The 24003-nt window shown below is 38.2% G+C and overlaps 1 protein-coding gene across 1 annotated transcript; it reads right to left on the bottom strand.

Annotated features, from left to right (window-relative positions):
- Positions 1–1715: 1715 nt before the first annotated feature.
- LOC146137962 (neuromedin-K receptor-like) lies at positions 1716–19370 on the bottom strand. The gene is made up of 9 exons (XM_083393668.1): positions 18582–19370; positions 17142–17258; positions 15730–15879; positions 14436–14643; positions 10886–11042; positions 8611–8767; positions 2981–3177; positions 2581–2634; positions 1716–2057 (listed from the first exon to the last, which is right to left on the bottom strand). Exons 1-9 carry the CDS (start codon positions 18642–18644, stop codon positions 1994–1996), a joined length of 1167 nt encoding a protein of 388 aa, XP_083249794.1. The 5' UTR covers positions 18645–19370; the 3' UTR covers positions 1716–1993.
- Positions 19371–24003: the final 4633 nt, after the last annotated feature.

Consider the following 24003-nt stretch of genomic DNA (forward strand, 5'->3'; position numbering starts at 1 on the left):
AATAAATACAAAATGTTACATTAAAAAAACGTTGTCTATTTCAAACATTCATTTCAAATGTACTCACGGCCATTTGCAAACTTTTAAAAGGTCCCTTGGGGGTCCGTGGACTCCATGGTTGGTAACCGCTGCTAACGCATTTTGCACGTACACTGAACTTTAAAATAGTCAAAACGTCTTGGATCGCAGTTGATCAAACATTTACCGGAGGAGAATCGTTAGTACCAAAATCAGTTTGCAAATAAGTTTTTTTCCAATAGGAATTTATTTGCAAAGAAGGCCTTGTCCGCTAGAAAGGCAAGCTTGTGTTCAGCTTGGAACTCATGACTTCGACCAAGGAGCCCATATTGTTAGCTAGTACTACCTGCGGAATGGCTATGGCTCCTTTAGTTAAATAATTTACACATGTGCATTTTGATTTAAAGTTAAACACATATATTTAGCGTCTTAAGTAATAATTAGTGGATAATTTGGAATTTATTGTATTGTGTATTTATCAAATATGTTACGATTTATGATTTGTCACTTTTTCACGCCTTTTACCAAACACTCGCTGTCATTCTGAGAACAAAGCATTCGGCTGTTTCACACATGATAAATGTTATATCGTGACACATACTTCCGTAACAGATAAAAGTATTTCACTTGTGTGAACGCGTTATTGTTAAAGTTCCCGGCTGCCAAAAAGGCTCCGGGTTATAAATCATTTCCGCTTTTTGGTGTTGCCTTTCCTCTTTTATGCAAACTTTCAACTTATATATGCGAAAGCTTATATCAATATAACCAGTCTTGTCTAGTCAATACAGTGAGTGGTTGTGCTTGCCGGCATTTGCCGGCTTGTCCATAATAGCCAACAAAAACTGTGTGGATTTGTAATCAGACTACAGCAATACTTATTGAAGCAATAGCCAGGTTGATTGGTCGAGGCAAGTTAGTTTAATGAGACTTGTAATCAACACGCATGCCTCATATATATGTACAAGTGTTTTAGATTTGGAAGCGTAAATGATTGGTACATGCAACACGCGCTTTTACAGCAACCTTAAACCCATTGCATTTTCGGGTCGGTGTTTTTAAATTGAATCAGGTTAGGTTGGCCAACAACATTACAGCGAAATTACACGACTGAAACACGTTTAACCAATCATGAGACACCACCCAACGAAAGGGAGTTTGAAAGTAGGGGAACTGATGTGGATAAAGGAGGATATTTGAGTGCAGACTAATAGTAAGACAATGTACCGAAACGCTTTTAAGCGGTTGAGCTTTTGTGGTAACGCCTCGGTTGTGTACTTTCGCTGTCGTAACCTACGCGATTGTGTAATTTCCCTGTTAGTTCGTTTCTGCGTCGTGTTTTTCGATGTTCTACATACATCAACATGTTCTTTGAGACCTCGATCGTTATTTCTTTTTAAAGGACCAATAGGTTTTTCAACTGTTAACGGACAATTTGCTTGCGTATACTGTTTAGTTTAGTTGACTTTTCATTTATTTGAAACCTTTTGTGAACTTTTCTTTCATTGGAAAATAATTTCCCGTTTCAAACCATGCAATAAATTATTTTCCAGCACCAAAGATAGAAAATATTAAACTAGCGTTTAACTAGACAAAATTATACCATAAACCTGTAGGCTGTAATCTGCTGAAGATATAAAGTTGGATCAATGCTTGGGCAGTAGAGTTTTCTCAGTTTAACGCTAACTTTAAAGTCGATGTGTGAAAGCTTTATTATCTTGCAAGAAACAATCCAAACGATGAAGTTAAACAGAAAAAAACAGACATGAAAAAGAGTGTCGCTCTGCGTTGGGAACATGTTGACTTGTTTTTTTGCGACGTCTCAGTGCTTCTGGAACATTGGAACAAGGGCTCAGGATTGTCTCTGGGATTCCCGGACCCGTGAACCGCTAATAGGGACGTTCACGCTGTGCCTTCCTGACATTTGTGAAAAAGGCAGGAAACGACGATTGTTCTCTTCTTTCTGCTTCCCGAAGGTTCATCGGGGTCGACGCGTCGCTTCAGACATCTTTACTCTGTCGACTCTGCGGGGTCCTTCCGTCCTGACCAAGAAAAACAAAAGTACAAGCCGCTGTAAATGACAGGACACAAAACATGTTATTCCGTGAAGAATTATGTTTGGATTAAATTACTGAGCAAACGTTGGAAGCCACTAAACTTCAATGAAGTCAATGGTTTTTAAAATGCCATTTGTTGGATTTTATTATTTCTTATATATATCGAAGTTTGTTGCTCAGCATAAAACATGTCACATCTTCATTAGAACATGTTGGTAAAAAAACATAGAAAGCATTTATTTAATATCAACAGCGGCTATTAATTTCAACGAACAACTTTAAATATTTAACAAACGTTTTGTGAGAATTCTTGCTCGGGCAAACGTTATGGTAAGTTTAAGAATATTATCGAATTGAAATCATCCCACTTTTTAGGAACCGTAACATTTCCATATAACAGGTAAGTTAACGTTAATTTGTCCTAATAAATAATCAAGTGATAATAGTAAAAAGTCAAACCGAAAGTTCTTCAAAAATTTCTTTTAAAACCGTTTATTTTCGTACTTACACGTCGCCTCTGCTCAACTGGGAACCGCAAATGCGCAGAAACTCTTCGCGAAACCTACAAAATAAGTCAAAATAAATCAAAAAATGTATTAAAAGTAAATCGCATTTTAAAGACAACAATTATACTGATAACCTTTTCGACTTAGGCTTGGAACTGCACAAAAACTTAAGAAATCCATGATTGGGAGACAAAACACCTTTTTTTCAGTTTTGAAAGTGCCAATGAAGCAAAAATGTACAAAAAATTAGAATAAACCCAAGTTGGATCACTCAATTCGTACACAAATTAGATTAGAATTAGAATTAGGCGCATTACTCTAATTTTTGAATTGGACGACTGCTACAACCACAACACATCAGTAAAAATGTAACGTCAATAAAACGGCAGCACAGCTTTTTACCTCTTGCTTGCCCAACAGTAAATGATCGGATTGTACATTGCACTGCTCATCGCCAACCAGAAGACTGCCAGGTAGACCTGCTGGATCTGCGTCCACTGGTAGATCTCGGGCATGAAGAATCCAGCAAGGAAATAGGTGTGGTAGGGAAACCAACACACAGCGAACACCACCACTACCAGCATCATCATACGCACCGCCTGTGTCGTTCAAATTGCAGTGTGAAAAAAGTTGAAATGAAAGCGTTTATGTAACCCAGTGGTTCTCAACCGGGGTGCCGCGGCGCCCTGGTGTGCCATTTCCAATGCTCAAGGGTGCGGATAAGTATTTGAGAATTTTTAAGATTCTGATTTTTGCCTTATTGGTGAGCTAAGGGATAACTATTTGTGTACGATTAGAGACCATTATACCAAATGACACTTTCTACATGTTTTAAGTTGATTGTGTTGTTCCAGTTCCATGTATAGTGACATTTCAGTAAAAAACTCAACGAAAATTCCAATTCGGGTGACGAAAATCTACTTGTTTTTTTTAGGGTAGCCGTAAACCATAAAACGTTGAGAATTACTGATGTAACCGAAACAACAGTCTCACGTGTCACTCAGTTTGAATTTCCAGTCGATTGTTAGGTGCGTTATTATGTCACATGAGACTATTCAAAAGGTGATTTAAAACGATAAGCAAAACCAAAACGATGATGTTCTGGTGTAACCAACAAAAAAGTTGTTGTCCTGCTACGAAATTGGGTTAGGCAATTATGATTTGAATGCTGCGGGGGTGCCATGAATTGCGACAAGCAAGAACAAACACTCACTTCTCAAACGATGCTGAATAAAAGTAAACATATGGACGTCAAATGTAAGACTGTCAAAAGGAAAATGTAAGAAATTGGCAACAATTTAAATAAATTCGCGATTTAAAAAAGACCGATGCACTTAACATGTTGGGTAAAGTTTCGTTTTCGTTTCAGAATTGATTCTAGCTCATAAGCGGTGGACATTTGCATATACTGGCATTATCGATCGGAAATTTCTGCTGTGCTATCAGTTGGCAGAGCCAGCATATTTGCACTTAGGGCAATCAAAGCAGTAACAATTTTAATTAGATATGTTGTGTGCCCTTGTAGCGTGATACCATATTACCGTAGTCCTATAACCTTTAAAACAATTATTTTAAGAGCATAGATCGTACGACGGAATAGCAATGAATCATTAGGGTCTGGGGACAGCTGGGGGTCTGTGAAAAACGTTAAAAAGGTCCGCGAATTATCTTTTTAATTCCTTAACCGATAAATTATACCGGAATACCTTCGCTGCATTTTATTATATATTATTTAACATCTTGTGTATTATAAGAGTTTGTATAAGTATTCTTATTTGAAGTTAAAATCATTTATTCTACACTGCACAATTATTTTCTACCCGAAATTCTCCACCAGGTTGTAACGTTTAAAAACTACTACGAGTAAAGTGGCAGGTAAAGGTAAGGTACTTAAAACAACAACTCGTATCCGACAAAGCAAAGCACACCTAATGTCCGTTGTTGGCCTTGTTAAACGATTTACCGTTCGACGTCAATTGTGGCCAAGGAAAAAGTGGATTTGTGCGAACAGGCGGGGGAATTCGGCGGCGAATAGGTGACTAAATGCAGGTTCAAGCAGCGAACAAACCGAATTACCGGTCGCTCTTGAACAAGTCGGAAAAGGTTCCAGTAACAGCAAACAAACAAACAACGAAACCAAAACAGCCGCGAAAATCGATGAGGGCGCCGCGGTCCGGCTTCGCGAGTTGCGACGACCCGACCCACAAAGGTAATTGCGTCACAGCGATATTGCGCGCGCATTTGGGTATCAATTTCGGGCCGCGAATGCGCGCCCGGCCCGACCGCAATTCGATTTGCGGCACAAATTCCTGCCAATTAGCGCGCGCCGAGTACGGGCAACACGGAAGCGGGGACGGGCCAAAAGCGCGCGCATCGCCTCCTGGGTAAGCAGATTAGCCTAATGTCGGTGCGCGGCATTACCCTGGTGAAAAGGCGTTCCTATGGCGATACGAGGCTGAAACCCGGCGGAGCAGATTTGGGAAAATGGTTCGTACCGCTTTAAATAATTTCCGCTTCAGTTTGCGTTTCGCTTCTTGTTTTCGAAAGCTGTGTTAATGAAATATTCATATCGGTCTTGCAGGATACCAATTTAATCTGCTAAATTAGCAGAATCTTGTGTTATGAATATTGCAAAGTAAAACTGAATGACAATCATCGCTATCTGCCCCAAATCTGTTTTGCGTTTTAGTATGATGCGTCTTGATTTCAGTGACTTGCATCCTTTTTCTTTAAACGATACTCTGTTTGTTTTTTTTTAATTAAAGAACAAAAACGGGCGTTTAGCCATAAATGGCTTGGCGTAATCATATTTTAGAGATACCTTTACTATAAAATATAATTAACAAGAAAATACCCTAAGCCCAATACACACCTAAATTGGAGTCATGAAAGAATAAAGACGCTTAAATTAGTATCATTAAAAACATATTTCTCTTAAAAAATCACGTGTTTCCTACACATTTTAACATTAAGCTTTAAGAAATGCGTTTGTCTCTTATTGGAACTGCTATCTAAAATGACATTTTAGAAGGACGAATCCCTTTTAAGAGATGCGAACTTAAAGACCTAATCAGGACATGTGAAAATTAAATAATGACCTACAGCCTAATAAGCTGGGCCCTGAACTGCACCATACACTTTAAAGGTATTTAATTAGTTCAAATCCCACGAGCAACCGTCTATTGTGGAATTAAATAGGTATAGAAGCGCAAGCCAGAATAAAATCGACCGCATAACACGCGGCGTCGCACTATACAGTCGCACTATAGCCTATAGAGAAACGCATCTATAGCGAAACAAAAAAGTGGGATTTGAAGTTCAATTGAAATTTACTTCTAGGTCTTATTTAGGCCTAATAAAACAAGGGATAACCCAACATACTTCAGAATGACAATTGTATGAAGCACTTTGCGCATACTGCATTCCTATACATTCCACCATGATCAGTTGATGACTTTAAAAAACTGACAAGCAAAAATTTCCTAGGTGTTACATCCCCCCAATATTTTCAGGACAAATGGTTCAAAAATGGCTAAATATAATGCAGATCTTAAAGCACATAAGGAGACAAGTGAAATCTGGTACTTGGGTGAAGAACGAACCAACGTCCAAATTTAGTAACACTTAGACAAGCAAAAACAATTAGGGCAAAAAGGATATATATATGCGTGTGAAGTAAATCATCTAAATATTTAATATACACGCTTTGAGCACACAACGTTATTCGCTCGAAACAACTGGCATTTCTACGTTAATTTTAGCAAACCAGCTAAAGGCCAGTCATTTAGAGCTGTATGGCGGCAGGTAAACGATCCATATCAGTTTATGCCAAAACGTAAAAGCATTCAGTTTGTGCTTATCTTGTTAAAAATTCAGTTGAAGATGTTTTAATAACGATACCATAGCATTATTCGATTCAAACGAAGTTCCAAAAAGATGCATTAATCAGATTAATTAGGCCGGAGTTGCTTTTTTATAGAATTTGTGCACAGCAGCTAAGGGTGCCTATAAGCTAACGATGTTTCCTCACAAAGCGCAAATACCACCGACCACCGTACATAACCAAACAAAGGGACCTAGTTACCTTTGCATCCGACCCTGGCAGCAGGCTAAGTAGGAAGCATGGTACACCGACGTGGAAATCGATTAAATCTGTTTCTAAGAGTGCACAATTGCGCATGTATCGGGAACGACAAAGTTGCCCGGTTAAAATGGACAAACCAAGTTTAAAACGTTGAACGTCCATGAATACTCGCAACGCCGTACATAAGTAAGAAACACATCCACCAATAAATTCTCTATAATATTTTTGTCATCCAATGTTAAATTTTAAACTCTAGTTAACCTGATCTATATGTATTAGTAAATTCGTTTTACTATTCGCTTTTTAAACTGTATTGATATAAAGGGCAACCGCGAATACTAACGGAATACGGGGCTTTACAATCATTTTTTTCCTTTGTAACACCTTCATTCACATTTTCCTTTAATATGGTAACAAAACAAAAAAAGATTTACTGGTATTTGAATAAGTACTTACTGGTATTGACAAACTTCTTGGCTGACCAAATATATCATTAAATGTTGACGTTTAACTACACAACAGGTGCGAAAACAAGGGCGAACAAAGTCAGAGTAAAACATAACACATACGTTTTAACCGGTATATAGGATTCCGAGGGAGTTAACAAAGGCACTTGTCTTTTGGATTACGCAGGATGTCACCAGAAACTTTAGGAAATTTAAAAAAGTTTGTGAAAAAGAAGAACTCCGCCCCATTCATTTTATCAAATAGTCGTTTTACGATTCCATCGTCGTATTTAGGTTGTGAAACAGCTAAATTTATGATTTAAAGTCACGTTTTTGTCAAAACATGTGATAAATGCTGGAATTCCATGACTAACAAGAGGTTAATTGTTAATTCAAACACTCGTCAAACCACCCCGCAGCCAAGGGCGACTGCTGTACAGTCCAGTGGGCGTTTATTTGTCTGATTGGTATGATCAATTGGCCACGAGCTCACATAAATTTCCGGAAAACCGACAGGCGGCACGCAAGCCGACATGTCGATCTAACGATCGCAGAAAGCTCAACGTGGTGGAGAAAGGGGAGTTTGGGTCGCGCGGGTGGACGGATATAGAACATTGGTCTTCAAATATTTTTGATCTTTCAAATCAGTTTTGAATTATTTGTGTCGTTGTGACGTTAGGACAACAACACACATGGGCTGTAGTCGTCATCAAAGCGAAAAATTGCAAATTGATTTACGTTACCGATGACGCGCGCTCCTAATTAATGTGACGTCAATAGTCACTGGACACGAAAATTGATACATGAGTTTTCCTGAGAAGGCCAACGGCCCTTTTGAGGCACCTGCACCAATAAGATAAAAGCAGTATAAAGAACCATATGTTTGCAAGTACTAAGGCAAAATGATTGGATTAAACTATCATTTTAAATGTGTTTTTTAGCCAAATACTTTTAAACCAAATAACAACGATTAACATTATTATGAATGCAACAGTTTCATACAGTTTAAAAATTTGTTATGAATAATCATTATTTTATCGTATAACATCTTGCAGCCCAAACAACAACGAGAAAGAGTACCACAAGGTATTTCATAAGGGAAACCATCACATGTTTTTTTTAATATTCAAGGCTTATTTTTATTGTTCAAATAAAACTGTTTGGCCCCTAATACGTGAAAAGGCGAAACCTTGTGGCTGCGATTTAAAAAAAGAGATATTAATCGACATTGAAACGTCTCAAATTTTGTTATTTTAGGAACCCGTAAAACAGCTAAAATTTAAAACTTCTTACCGGTACGACTTCCTTTGAAATATAGTTATTTGTAAAAATGACATGATAGCCGATATAAGGATCTGGGTTTTAACAGTCTCATGGTGAGCGTAATCCTATACGGCCTACGACAGCGTCACATGAACGTCCGACGTATAGCGAAAACGCTATATGATTTTCGAGAAGACAACAATGGTTCGGAAAACTAACAAAATATCCTTATAAGTCACCTTTTTGTTTCCTTGTATCCTTCGAAGCTGTGACTCATTATTGTGCCCAATCTGATTGGCGTTGTTACCACGTAAGCGCAGTCCCATGGCAACGTAGCTCACCGCGAGAATAATCAGAGGCAGCCAATAGGTCAGCACCATGAAAAACACTTGATATCTGTAAAACAAAAAAAAACATTTGGTTTCTCTTCGTGGAAAAGCTATATACGTCCATTTGTATGAGTGTAAACCAGGGGTGCCCAACCTTTTAGCTGTTGACGGCCTCATTGACAGTCTTTATTTATCTCACGGCCGCCGGTACACTTTTATTTAGAGATGACGTCAGAAAATTGGGTCAAAACGTGACGTCATAGAACAATTATTCTTAAACATACTTGTCGTTGCTATCGATCTCGTGCAAAAATCTAGAACTGGAAAACAGTCTAATCGCGCGAAGCGCGAAAAAATTCGTGTTTTTTTTCATATGACACGTGACGCAGCTAAGGGCTGGTCGTCAAAACGGCGTGCATGCAGTTCCAGGCTGGTGTACCATGCTTGTTGACTGGGACCCCGGGCCTTCTGTCTGTGGTTTATGATTTAATCTTTTTTAGGCTTTGCTATTAACGAAATACGGGATTTTTTGTGTCTGGCTATCCTCAATGTATTCTCTCTCCATTTCCTCAATAACATTTTTTAAGAATCACTGACATAATCTTATTCGTTTAAACAAGGTTTTCTATAAATACGCTCAACCTGTCCCACAGTTTTTGCCCTAATTCCATTCACAACTTGCATAACACATGTCTGCTCAGCCGTAAGTTATGTATCATCAATTCCCATTTTATCTTTATGTGACATCACAATTCCGATTGTTACACATCAATCAATGAAATCAACTTGTTTTAGCACAGATTGATCAAATTAACTGCACTCACTAAAGTCGTAATCGTTTCTAATCTGCATTTAATATATAAATTATCAACCATTAGCGCATGCCAGCACGGACACGGCCGCCAACACATGTTTATTAAAATACGTGTTGACGGCCACACAATTATTCATCGACGGCCGCAGGTTGGACACCGTTGGTGTAAACTAATCAGGGAAAGATTTCATGAGTGAATGGCTGGGGTAGGGGACAAATGAACCCCTGGTGTATTGGCAAATATTTAAAATCGATTAACCAATTAGGCGGAAAATTACAACCTTCAAAAAACTATATTCACTGACTGACATGAGTTTAAATCTTGGTTGCGTATCACCAGCCAGGTTTGGTAAACTCATTGTAATAAATGGAACGTTAACATTCTCACAAACTTGAGCCTAAACGACAAAAACAAAATTGTTTGCAATGATGACTGCTTTTTGATACCCAAAGTATTTTCGAACAATGAGCCTCTTAGGTTTTTTTTAACTCATACGCATCCAGTTCAGCTTGCCCATTTTGTGATTTGATTTCTTAAAGTTCCATTGTTAATTTTGTAATAATCGTGATTCACGATTGTAATTTTCTTCTTCATCCTGTTGTTTATTTCATCTACTTAAAATGCTGTTGTATGCTGCCGTTGCCAACAAAATACGATTTTACATGGATAGGTTCCATACACGGTCTGGTAAAATGGTTCTCAAAGTGGGGCGTGCGGACCAATTGGGATCCATGATTGCCCGCAAAAAAACAGTGTGTAGTCTCAAACACAACCCAAAACAAGTAAAGATTAAATAATGCAAACTAAGTTAGCCTATTCCCCCTTTTAAGAAAAAGCTTTTGCTTTTTGAGCTTTATTATTGCAGTGAAACGCGCACAGTTGCCATCGTCATTTGGTTTTACAATTTTTGTTAAAGTTTGGGAACCATTGGTCCAGACTCCAATAACTAAATAAGTTCAAAATATGAACGAATTCAAATATGAAAGCAAAATGCGATAAATTTTAAACTACAATTTGTGAATTGCTTGCGCGCTCGAGCCCTAATGCGTTTTTGTGCTAATCAAGTCGGAAGAAAGATTTTTTAATTGATACCCTTTGTTCGGAACGATTTTACAATCATGTATGGGTGAATTTTAAACAAAAAGCATAGACTGTGTTAAAACAATTTTCAAACAGGAAGCCTTGCCATCCACACTCCTATAACTATAAATTGTGCTTTTAACTAAACTCAAGGTTAATTAGTAATTCTTGTTCAAAGTAATTTCAAGTTTTTTGTTGTTTATTATGTAGTTTTCGATATTTTACTCGGTTGTTGATTGTCATCTTTTATCGTTGCGTTGCCTTTTTTCACTTTTTACACAAAAACTCACATGAGCCTGAGCTGACCCAAGTCACCATCGGGAAAATTGACGTAGCAAACAAATCGCTTTCCCTCACCCAGCTGGGTGTCGATCACGGTGGCGAAGAACCCCTGGGGTGAAGCGATCAGCAAGGAAACCACCCAAATGCCGGTGATAATCATCCGCGCTGCGCAACAAAATCTGGGTTAAAAATACTTAAAAGAGTTGCGGGAACGTTTAAGGGAAAAGAGGAGGTAAAATGTTCAATGATTCCTTCACATATTGACGTGTGTATTTTTGCAGGGATGCGTAATCGTATATAAAAATAATCCGAATCAAACTCCTGAGTCCGACATCAATAAAAAAATCAACGCGAGTCTCACTCCCGAGTTGCGAGTTCGACTCTACAGCCTGTATTCCATTTAGGTAACCAAAATAAAGTGGATAATCAGCCACTCACAGGAGTGTCTTATAATACATCCACCCTTATTACAAGGTTGGAAAATGTCTTCCACATTTAAAATTTACAGTTTGCGGCGATGTCAGGTATTTGTACTGCGCATTCGTTCGTCGGACTCGGGACTCAGTCTGATGCAGTCTTACTCGAGTACCGAGTTCCGAGTCCGAGCCCGACTTCACAGCCCTGATCTCTGTGAGGAGGGGCGGATTCAGGGGAACATAATGCCTTGCCCAAAAATTTAATTTTTTTTTCTACCTAAAAAACGCAAAAAGGCTTTGTAATATTATTTAACTTATTTGTGGTCCATCTGTTTAGCAAACTGCATGTTTGCAATGCTTACTGTTTTTGAAGTGAAAACATCTAGAGTACTACACCCGTTCAAATTTCACTTTCTGTCAAATTAATTCAGTTATATTGCAATTTTATGTGCATGAACGTACTGCCGCCATCTTCTTCTCCATCTTCTTTCTTCTGTGGTATAATTGGGCACACAATGGTTCTTACAGTTACTTGTATCTTGGCTTCGCGTTATGACGTAACTTTGTAAAGTCATTCCTGAAAAGTTTAATAGCCACCAAAAAAAAAACTCTAGACCCATCCCTAAATTTATGGATATTAAAAACACCAGATGGATGTTACCCTTAAAAAGTGGACACCGGAAATTTAGAACACTTTCGCCTCCTATATACAATCAATATTTGCCGCTTCTTAATGCTCTAGGATACATTCCAAAGTTTTTATTTTAGTTAGCAGGTTGCTTTTTGTGAAAACTTTTGCCGTAAACCTCGTTGGACGCGCATGTGCACATTTCCCAAAATGACTGATGGCTTATCCCAACCCAAGGAGAGCTGACAAAAAGTAGTTTATAAACTTTACTTTTACAAAAGCAAACAAGAGGCTTATTCACCAGACCACTTCCGCTATAAATGGTCATAGCCTATACCTTAGTTTTGTGTTAGCGCCCGAAAGGAATATAGTCGGCCAACAAATTTCCGAATAGGAGTTTCTATCCTAACAATAGAACTTTTATAATTTACATGTTACCGCTGTCAATCATCGACCGAAATCCGATCGATTTTAGGTTAATTAGGACCATAGTATACGACAGCGCCGCCAATTATCGCGTAATAATCCAAATTGAAGCAGAATCGTGTCAAAGTTATCGATTCGGCAGATCGAGAAGTCCCGCATGTATACTCGCCTGGTCCAAAAGGAGTCAAAATTTACATCAAGTTTTATATAATATCGGTAAACAAAATTCTCTTTTCGAAAGTGTATGTTAACTTCCATTCACCAACCTCATAACTACTTCAAGTAAAACCTGCTTAACGTGAGTTCAACAACAAATCTAGAGCCCTGCAAGAGACACATTGCCACATCTTGGCAACTGGAGGTCAAATCACCGTCATTTCTGCAGGAAACCGTTCCGCGGTAAACGGACAGACAGATAAATGAGCAAATTAGACTTCGCCTATCGATCTAAGACTGGCACGGGGTGCATCAGATGTTTTCGCTCGATCCCGGGCTAGACCTAAGCGACAAAAGTATTTATCCTCATACACGGAGCCATCGACAGTCTGGGTATACGGGGAACGGAAATTCAATCTTGCAATATGACTGCGACGCACTGCCCTCTACTTAATTAACCAAAAAGAAAATAACAGAGGAAAGGGGTTTTAGCATATGGCAATGAAATATTTTTTGAGCAACTCTTACAAATGTCGTAAAATGTGTAAACGGCTGATACAGAAGTTTTTAAACGGCAGAAATACACAAGGAAAAACAGCCTCCGGTTAGGTTCGAACTCATGACCTTAGACATGTTTAACTTGTCGTTACAACTATGATAAACCTTCATACTATGACAAGTGTTATAGTTTGTAAGTGGTATAGCTGTAACTTTTTCAGTTTATTTTTAGCGCTCGCCTCGTTACACCACTATACGTCACGATTGCAAACAACTTTACGATAATTCGTGTCTAAATGTTGGTGATTGGTATAAAGATAATTCTCAGGCCACGTGCATATAATAATAAAAAACACCAAGCGGCTCTATTTGGTGTTAACGCTCTTTAGAAGGAGCGGGCATCGTGCTGTAAGCGGAGTTCTGACGGGTGCAGATTTAATGACCCAATATCGACTATTCGATGCTGCACGGCAACGACGTAATCGATACGCGCCGATCGAAGAGAATGCCCAATGATATATATGGCCGTGTTTTGGCTACGTCTTTATTTACACTTCCTTTCTACGACGGTCGCGATCCGGATCGAGGGATAACAGCCGCTTATAGATGCGATCTATAAACAGTTTCGTCGAGTTGATTTTAAGACATTCACGCACCGATAATGTTTGCTGTTTGTCGATAGTCAATCCCCGATGCTGCTTTAAACTACCTTGTAGTTATGGCTAAACCAGTGGTCCTCTAATTTGTTTAGAAGTGGTCTCGTTGTACAATTGTGAGCCTCTTATAAGAAAAAAGTCAAATCCAAGGAGTTTTTTAAGTTAATAAAAAAATTAATAATAAGTGTAAAATATATTAGAAGACTCCCGGGAAAATTTGTCACAGCCCCCAGATATTATTGGTGTTTGTGACAAGAGAACTTATTTAATTATATTGGGCCTGTGACGTATCTCTAGAACACACTTAAACACACCTAATTCACACGCAGAAAGCTAACACATGCATACACACAAAAAAAACACATGCATACACACACAAATACACGCGCACGCACACAAAAACATACACACACATACACACACACACACACACACACACACACACACACACACACACACACACACACACACACACACAAACACACACACATACACACATACACACATACACACATTCACACATTCACACATACACACATACACACACACATACACACATACACACACGCACGCACACATATACAAACAAACACGCATACTGTATACGCAGACAAACACACGGTCTCAGTCTTTCCCCGCAAATACACACGCTTCGACCCGAGCCGCTTCGGCATTCAACATAAACAGTTAAACACACTTGCAACCTAAAGCATTTACTTCATAAAATTCTGCGGTAAATCGAGACGCGTTTTTTCGCAAACGGAACGCGGCGTCTCACCGATCTTGCGCGACGTCCGCTGCCGCATGGGATACATGACGACCATAAAGCGGTCCAGGCTGATGACGGTGATGGACGAGATGCTGGCGCAGACGGCTCCGACCGGCAGGAAGTTGATGAAGTGGCAGAAAGCGCGACCGAAGTGCCAGTTGCCGTGCACCGCGAACGTGAAGTTGAAAATTGTGTTGAACACGATCACGTTGCTGTCCTGTGCCGAAAACCAGAAGACTATTTCAACTTGATACATAGTTGGCATTGTTGTTTAATGACGCAACTGTGTTAGTGAGGTGTAAACGTTTTTTGGAGACCAATTTTGGGTGACGCAAATATGCTAAAACTTGACACTTTTTGATGTTTTAAACAAGTGATTCGTAACCGTTTTGGCGATGTTACTGAAACAAAAGCACTCCTGAAAAAAAGTAATAGAATTACCCCCTTAAAAAATAAAGTTTTGATATGCAATCATTAAATTAATAGATAGCACTCGGAAGACAGAACATTTTCATTTAAGTTAAGAGTCAAACCTTAAACATGCAAAAAGCTGAATAGCCCCTTTTATCTGGAAAATGTTGCCTTAAGTGGTAATCACCCTACCGTTATGAATCAATGTTCAAATCTACGCCAAATGAAAATTGATATGGGATTCCCGTACTGTCTCGTACTTGGCGGTATTGTGAGTTTAACGCTAAACTAATTACTGCCGGCGTCACTGAATAAGAATGAGGGATTTCCTAGACCTTTAAGTCAATGGAAAAATATGGCCATGACCGATTATACGACTTGAAAATATTGCCTTGTTTAAAACCAAGTCGATTTGACAACAAAACTCATCATATGAGAAAATGTTACTGAAGACAAAAAGAGCACTGAAGCCATTATCACAACTATTTTGAGTGTATCTTAATATGAACGATAAGAAACTTAGAATGATTAGAATTGCGTTTCACGTTTTATAAGAGGTGGTTGGATATATTCGGTCACATTAACTGATGATAATACAATTGCGTATCGACACGTCTTTATCAAGATAATGTACTCGATATTTTATCAAAATGATTTACTTGAACGTTTTGGCTTTGAAATTCATTATTAAGCTACATTATAGTTGATTTCAAGTTTGATATTTATATTCAAACCTGGCTTCCTAGGGAAAAAAATGCACACTCAAAGACAAACTTATCAAAAGCCTGCATAGCCAATGCGGGGAGCATGCTTTAACAATCGCGTCGATTTCTTCGTGCGTGTATATATTATAATATGATTGATTATAATTATGGGTCGCAACGCTGCTTACCGCGAATGCCGTGCTGGCGAGGAAGTAGTTGGTTACAGTTCGCATCTTCTTGACAGAGAGTACGATCCAGCAGATGCCCAGGTTGCCGACCAGAGCTGCTACCACCATCGTCCCATAAAGAAGCGACCAAGCGGCAACGGCCAGTGTGCTCTGCGAGTTTTAAACGTGGGACACGAAAATGATGCGGTAGATCGAAATGAACGGCTTAAATTAGTACGGTTAGCCCGAACTAAGGGCCACAAAGTCTTTACTTAAGTATTAACCTGTACTCTGTTATTTATAGTTTAATATAATGAAAATTCTTGTGGAATGTGTGTACCAACCAAATATTAATGTAAAAGTCACTTACAGAAGCAAAATATTTTTTTTTAACATTTTTTATGTTTTTTTTGTTTAATTTATCAACTCAATAGAATTTAACAAAAGAAAAACTACGAAAAAGCCTACAACAGGAATTTTGAAACACTTTTAGTTGGCTCAACGGAAATCTGAAAAAAAGTTGTCTTTTTCAACTTGAGCTGTCCGACATCACTTTTCCGAAGTAATTCCAACAGTGGTTAGTAATCTTTTCTGTATAACGTTTAACTTGTGTTACTGTTGTTTGTCTTATTGTTGTTTTGCGCTCATTTTAAACTTGCAAAAAAAGGTTAGACCACTTGGTTTGATGGACTGGGAGTTACTATGACTGAAATGCACACTAAAAGAGTAAATTTGCGCCAAAACACACCGTATTTAAAGAGTGTCGATTGATGCGATATTGATAGAGATTTATAAGTATACAACTTACTATCTTAAATAAATAGAAGTCGCTTATATGTTGTAAACGAAGTTATAAATCAGAGGTCGGCAACCTACAGCCCGGATATGTGAATCATCCGGCCCGCTCCTCTTTAACAAACTGGGATCGAGGTCATATCCAATATTTTCTGACTATTTTAACAACGTAAATGCAAACAATAGAGTTTCGCTCGTATCGTATCTTTCTCGTATTTTCTTTTGAACAGTGAAACTTCAGCAACAAGGCTTCGCACGAATTCATGCGTCTTTTGAAAAAAATACCACGCTTTACCGCCTTCTTCAATGTAATTAGACTAATTGTCTATAGCAAAACATCCTATAGGACCTCTCTTAATTAAAGTTGCAATAAAAGGCTTTAAAACTACACGCTTTAAAAAAAACTAACTGTGAATTGAAAGTTATTTCGGCCCTCCGAGACCTTTATAAGATTGGTTCCTGGCCGCGAATCGGAACGGTTGCCAACTCCTGTTATAAACCGACGTTATTTATTATCTGGGAACAAATTATATAAAAATATAAGGTTTGTCTATATGTGGCGCAAAATGGTTTCGTATATTTAAGCTCGGAAAATCGTTATGAAAACAACCGTTCTAATCTTGATTAATGTCAATTACCTGCTCAAAGGGATTTTCGTCTTCCACGTCATTTAATTGTGACGTCACATCGCCGGGATATGACGCTGTACTGAAGTTGAGCGAGTCGTAAGGAAACGTCCCGTTTGGCACATAAGCCTGGCAAAGAAAAAACAGTTAAAACGTTATTATGATATTATAAATTTCACTAAAGTGGTAATATTCCTGCACACATATACAGATTCTGTTTTTTTTAGAAGTGCAAGCTTGTATTTTTGTCCTCATTAAATTGTGTTTCTAAACAGCTGTAGTTTGTTTACTTGTACAACTTTACGTGTTCGGAGGAGTTAAGAGCTAAAGGTTAACAAAAACATAATAAAATCACCATTTGTTGTACTATTGGTATATGCAAGGCGGATATAGTACATTATAACTGTAAGCCATAACAGTAAAAAGTCTTGAAAAAAAGACCTTATAGGGATTAGCAATTTCACGAAATTATACTATTTTTGGATACTTTGTTGAATTTTAAGTGCCTATTAAAACTACGAAGACATAGAAGTTTTATTGTTATTTCATGAGTGATTGACAGTTTATTAACTGTCAATAGGAACAAGACTTCTTAACCTGTTTTGACATTCTGTTTGTGAAAGCTTTCAAAGGTCTCTTACGTCAAGATAGTGCTTCAAAATTCACTTGCCAAACGACGGAACACAAATTAAAGCTTTGCTTCCCAACCTTTTTTCAGTAAACGACCCACTTTTAATTCTAGTTTTATTGTGTGACCCACAATAAGATATGACCGAACAAATAAAGTTACATAAAACCTGGATCTTTACTACTGGCGTACGTACTGAAATAGTTAATGAAACACAACACATCTAATTATTACGTATTTGTGATGTTGGTGCATAAATGTTACGTAATGATAATGCAATAATTTCCCGATCTAATATAAATTAATAACATTTAGAAATGCTTCGCGACCCACCTAAAATAGTTTCGCGACACACTGGTTGGGAGTCACTGAATTAAAAAGATAAAACACGTTATACCGATATAGCCATTTAAAATATGCGTTTTTTTTTCGGTTACAGCAAACAGAAATTAATTGAGTTTTAAAATTGATTCTTTTAAAGAAAAGTAACGCCACTTTGCGCAATAAACGTAGCAGAACCGATTCTTTTATTAAAAAGATCGTTCCTTCATGAAAAAAGGAATATAATATTTGTAGGACAAAATCAGTTGGTATGACCCAGTGGTGATGCCGCAGCCAATTACTGTTGATAAAGATTTTTCAAATTGCGCACACTTCTTTCGACCATGTTTCCTATATTGTCCTTCACATCCCCTGTGGGCCTGAGCAATAAACGCGACCGATTTCAATTAGAAAGCGATAGAGCGCTATAGCTGTTGATTGAAATATCTCGGGCTTTAACCGAGCACAGGGACCAGTAACAATCAGAGGCGCGCGTGACAAACCTCGTTGGAATTGGCGCTGGTGGGATCGGGCGATTGCCAGGGAGTCGAATTGGCAGCATTCATAGCAGATATTCGTTACTGCACGGTTATTCCCCTATCCATTTCCTGCGGATTAACGTCGCATGCATTAGGATCAGGCATGCGCGCGCAACTTGAAGGCACTTGTGTCAAAGCGGCGATGCGTGGCGATCAATAAGGCAGTTAAAAGCACCACTTCCAAATGGACACAGCTCCATTTTTGTAAGTGTTTTAGCCTTGCCTAAACTACATTCATCTTACGTTGACCACCGTAAAAGTAAATCTAGCTCCACTTCTTTTTAAGTTTTTTTTGCTACTGTGAAACAGTGCGGATAAAAATGAAGGGGCATGCATTCAAATTCCCCATGTAAATTACCAGATGTGGATATCGCGAAAATGCACCGTTTAGTGCTTTTTTAATTGGCTATTTTGTCCCGCCTAACGCGCAATGCGTGGAAAGTACCGGATGGGTCATTTTAAAGGTTTATTTCTCTTGGTGAGGCGAATCCAAAAGGTCGTTTACCATCAATTCTTCATTGACGCGTAATTCACGTTTACGTAACCTTGAGGGAATAGCCACATTCAAATGGTCGTAAGATAAACCATGCGATTTAATTACAATACAGGCTGTCTCTAGGCACGTATTTTGTCGTAGGTCGATTATAACCATGTGAAATGTGTCGCTTCTCCAAACTATTACTTAAAAAAAACGGTTGCCTGCAACAAACCGCTGATCAGTTCATATAATATTCTTCCACAAATACACATGGGTCCTTTTACTGTAAACCGGATTTAAAACTAGACTCATACATTTGTCCTTAGGTAGGCATATCATGCAGTTTTTAACATATCGTTTTTTCTTAAATTCTCTCTCAAATACTCTCAAAGGAAAGTGTTCGGCCTAACGTATCCCCACTTTGCGTGTTTTACATACTTCATTGTGGACAAAAAGACTGTAAGTACGAATCACTTTATAAAGCAATACGCGATTTGCAACGTAAGATACCCATTAAATTTGAAGACAGACATTAGTTTTACCGTTTGTGCATAAACATTTTAGGCACGTATTGTATTAACACTCCAGAACGAGACAAAACAGCTTAATAACTTCTAGGTTTGAAAAGCCTATTCTAACTTCTAACTTTCGTTAGTTTTTGTAATTAGTGTTGGATGCTTTTAAACAAGAATTGTACGTTTGGAACGGGAACACACAATAAGACCTAAAAACCAACAAAACCTAAAGCAGAAAAAACTATAAAACCATTAGTAAGACCAGCGACATTATACTGTCAAATACGCAGTAATGTCCAGTACAGCATAATATCAAAATCGTCTGAATAAGACCTTAATTTGACGGAATAAGGCCTAAATTCATCAGAATAAGGCCTAAGATCATCATAATAAGTCCTAAAATCATCGGAATAAGGTCTAAATCGCCAAAATAACGCCCGAACCTGTGGGTAGAGGTTATGGGAAGATTGGGGGCCATCGGTCTGGCATCGGACGTTTTGGTAACTGCTTTTGGACGCCCTAGTCTGATTAGGATGCCGCTGTTTTGGCACCGGATTTTTGGTCCTGTTTGGGGTTACTGGTGGTGCGGATATAAAATGGGTTAGTGTTGAAATTATAAGGGGATAGTTAATGAGGTACTTAGGGATGGGGTTTGGGGTTAGTTAAACTGTTATTTAGGGCTGATTCTAACGTTCTAGGTCTTATTTCGCCGGATTTAGGACTTATTCCGATTTAGACGGTACTAATACCATTAAGTATTAGTCATATTTTGGCCTTAGTTGTGTTTTATTCTGGCGTTGGTTCGTTCTTATCCCGGTCTTATGGCTGGAGTTCGTTTGGAGCAGCCCACGTCTCAGTCAAAGATATTAACAAAACATTTTAAGAACTAACATTATATATTATGCGTAATATACTAAAATCGAAAGGTAAAATAATGTAATAACTCTTAATATTAATCGATACATATGTTCCGGTTTTCACAAGAATTGTGTTTTCCCATAACAGGCTTTTTCGTTTGACTTAAATGATTTTAATTAGGTGATTTTGTTTTCTGATTTAAAAACCTAAAAGTAAGACATTTTAAGACTTAAAAATATAATCATTTGAACAAAGGTGGGGTAAAAAATTGTACCATAGATATCTGGTTTTGATAAACTATAAAAAGTTAGAGTTCAAAGCCACGGGCTAGCCAAAGCGGGGGTATATATTAACATTATATAAATCACAGATTAGTTAAGAACTACATGGAAATACCCATTCTTAAGAAATCCAAGCCATAAATTGCGTCCTGCCTTTTATAAGTGAAGCTTTGATTTGGTTTTCAGTCACACTAACTGAAGATGATACAAGTCTTAATCAAGATGCTGTCGATCTACTCGACCTTTTTGGCTTTGAAATTTATTACCAAGCCATAAAGATTTAACAACCATCAATTTAACATTATCAACCAATGTGAACACATCAAATCATTGACGAAAAAGTTTAAAGTCGCAGATACTTTTAGTTTCGCGTTTCACGGTTTGACTCGAACGAATGCGCGAACAAAAACTGAAAAGTCATAAACGTTTACCACGTGACGGTGAAAGCTAGAGGCGTCTAACAAAGTCGTTATAGCGTTAAACGCAATGCTTCTTGCTGCTTTGTCGTGTCAAGAGCAATTAAGAGTGGCTGCAAACCGCTATTGATTAGAAACGCTTTGTTTAAAAATTAAAGGCTTTCTCAGGCAGTGACAGCAGTTCACTACTACAAATGTTTTAAGACAATGTAATTATGGAAACGTAGTATACAAAACTAAAAGTCGACACTTTACATTTGATGGTGACATTATTTTAATAGATTGTGAGGTTTGGAAAAAGGCCAACAAAAGATTTAATCGCTGCATGTACAATTGCTGAGAAATTTTACTTTTGCTGAGAACAAGGTAGTGCAAACGTCTTGTGGCTTAGACAGCTCCAACCTTGTAATGCGGGTGCGCTGGTCTAATCACCTATGTTTGCAACAAAGGAGCATTGCATCGATGATGAGCATGGCATTTCCTGGTCACACAGGCTCGCAGGCAGCTATTTCGAAGTGAGTTAGGCTCTATTCCCTGCGGAATTGCCGAAGCGGACTTCGATCCGGATATAGAGCGGGTCAACACGAAATCCGATGAAACGCCAATTAGCTAGGAGTTTCATCCATTATTCGTATTTTTTCTGCCCAAGAGCCCAGAATAGACGCGGTCGCCTTAAACTATTTAGCAATTAGAGCTCGATAGTTTAGAAGGGAAATAGCATACTAAACTTGGGATGGGAGTCTCTTCATTGAACACCGTGCGAAGAATTTGCGCCGCCAATTAACTTAGGCTTTATTTATTAAATTTTTGTAAACCTCTGCCTATGCAATTTAATATATTAAAACCTATAGTCAGTAAACTACTGTTGTTTGCTATTTGAACCATACAGTGTTTTTAGATAAGCGTTAGAATTTCGAGTTTTATCTTTTCCGATCATGGTTCACTTAATAATTGGCATAAAACAGGCTTTGCATCACAGACTAAGCTGCACTCTCATCTATCAAATAGACGTATAACTTGAACTGACGGCGGCCTTACAATGTCTTATTGCGCTCCTTTTAGCAATAAATCACGCACAAAGCTGAAGCGATACTTGCAGTTCGTGCTTCTTTCTCGAATGTCGGCTTTATTGCAGTGCGCTGCCGTAAGTCCCACTCGACTGGCCAATTCGGCGCGTAGACCGCCAGTCATATATAACCGCGACGCAGCGCGCAACTAATGACATCGATTTCGCAAGTTACGCCAAAACAGGCTGGCGGAAATTTCGAAGGGCTCGCGCGAACTAAACTCAAAGCAATCCCGCCATCGATCGCCGGCAAAAACGATCGCAAGATGTTGTCTATATGTTGCCACGCTAGAAATGCTCCTCCTAATTTTGGCGGCCCGCAAATGCGCAGTGGAGATCGGGCTTATTACCAAACAATTAAGTGTTGCTTATTATAGACGGAAATGCGTATAAGCAATGTCCCGCCGTTATGCCGATTTAGGTTAGTGACGTGGGTAGAATTTTACGAAATGTCAAGGGCAGTTTGGCGACCCGGGATCGGATGACGCTACAGAATAAATTATTTTGATTAAATTTTTAAATCGGTAATAATTATAGGTGGAGTTATCTTCTGCCAAAACGGTAGCCTCAGAATCTGACTTTGCCTGCCTTCTTGGATACCTGATATTATTTTAAAGCCCGATCGTATTATGTGCACTTGGCGTAATCGCGTTAAGGCCATGTGCGTTATAATCATTCAGAACAGGTGACCCGGTAGCAACAAAAGGCACTTATACTTTTTCTGGTATGAGCTTTTTTGTCAGTCCGCAGTCTAATCCGGAAGCTCTATGGTATGTTCTCATTGAAATGCAGTTGATCGGCTAATTGCTTTTATTTTTGCTATGAAATAAGCCCAACAGATTTTATTACCCGAATATCCAACCACGTGGATATTTGGCGAGGTCATAATCCAGGCAATTTTTAATTTGTTTCGTTTATGTATTTTAAATGTAATATTTTCAATTGCATTAAACAGCATCTTTTTGCCGTAACGCCAACAAAAATTTCTATACGAAAGAACATATTGCCTAATACCTTTTTGGTGTTTTTTTTAGGATTTATCGTTTGCCAGGAGTAAAGTTTACTTTTAAGTAAAATCGACATATAATTAAGCGAGTACCAGGGGATCCTTTTAGATTTTTATTGGCAGACTTTATTTTTTTAAATGAAGTCAAAAGATATGTCATAACGTGATCACAAAAAACAAGCTTAAAAGCATCCGCTGTTCTCGACTGTACGCGTGCACAAATGTGCAAGTACATCTTGAGTCGACCATTTTAACTTTAATTTGTTTTAATTGCAAGTTGAAATGTGACACAATTGGAACATATAAGATATTGGTATAAATTAGATAAGGCATTTATAAAATAATTTGGCAGAAATTTGACATTGTAAAGTCTAAGAGTATCATGGTACATTTGGGCCAAAAACCTAAAACCGTTAAAATCATATTAGAAAATGAATGAACTTCGCGCTAAGCGAAAACAATGTTTTCATTTACATATTTTGGCAAAAAATATAGTTTTTTTGGGGGAGCATGACCTGGTCGCCTCTGCTAAGAAATTATTGTACGACAGTTTTACTCGTACCGTCGAGTATCTGAAAGTTCTATCATCTACGGTACTAATTTCAATCAGTTTCGATCAATTCTACTTGTTAGTGCTCACCTAAACTACATGCAGTGGACCGCCTAATTAATACAAAATTACTATTTAGTAGCTAAACCAGTGGTAATTTTTTGTAAAGTTGTAAAAATGTGTTCTGTTTTTTAACAGTAATATATTTGTCACAAG

The sequence above is a fragment of the Ascidiella aspersa genome, chromosome 7 (genome assembly GCF_963924565.1).
Source record: "Ascidiella aspersa chromosome 7, kaAscAspe10.2, whole genome shotgun sequence".
NCBI lineage: Eukaryota > Metazoa > Chordata > Ascidiacea > Phlebobranchia > Ascidiidae > Ascidiella > Ascidiella aspersa.

Bases quoted from the DNA above. Each gene is read 5' to 3' on its own strand.
- LOC146137962 (XM_083393668.1), bottom strand. From the start codon at position 18,644: ATGAATGCTGCCAATTCGACTCCCTGGCAATCGCCCGATCCCACCAGC. The intron at 14,644-15,729 runs GTAAGCAGCGTT...TTTTCGGCACAG, and splicing joins TCGCCAGCACGGCATTCGCG to GACAGCAACGTGATCGTGTT. The intron at 11,043-14,435 runs GTGAGACGCCGC...TTTGTTGCGCAG, and splicing joins GCGGACGTCGCGCAAGATCG to CGCGGATGATTATCACCGGC.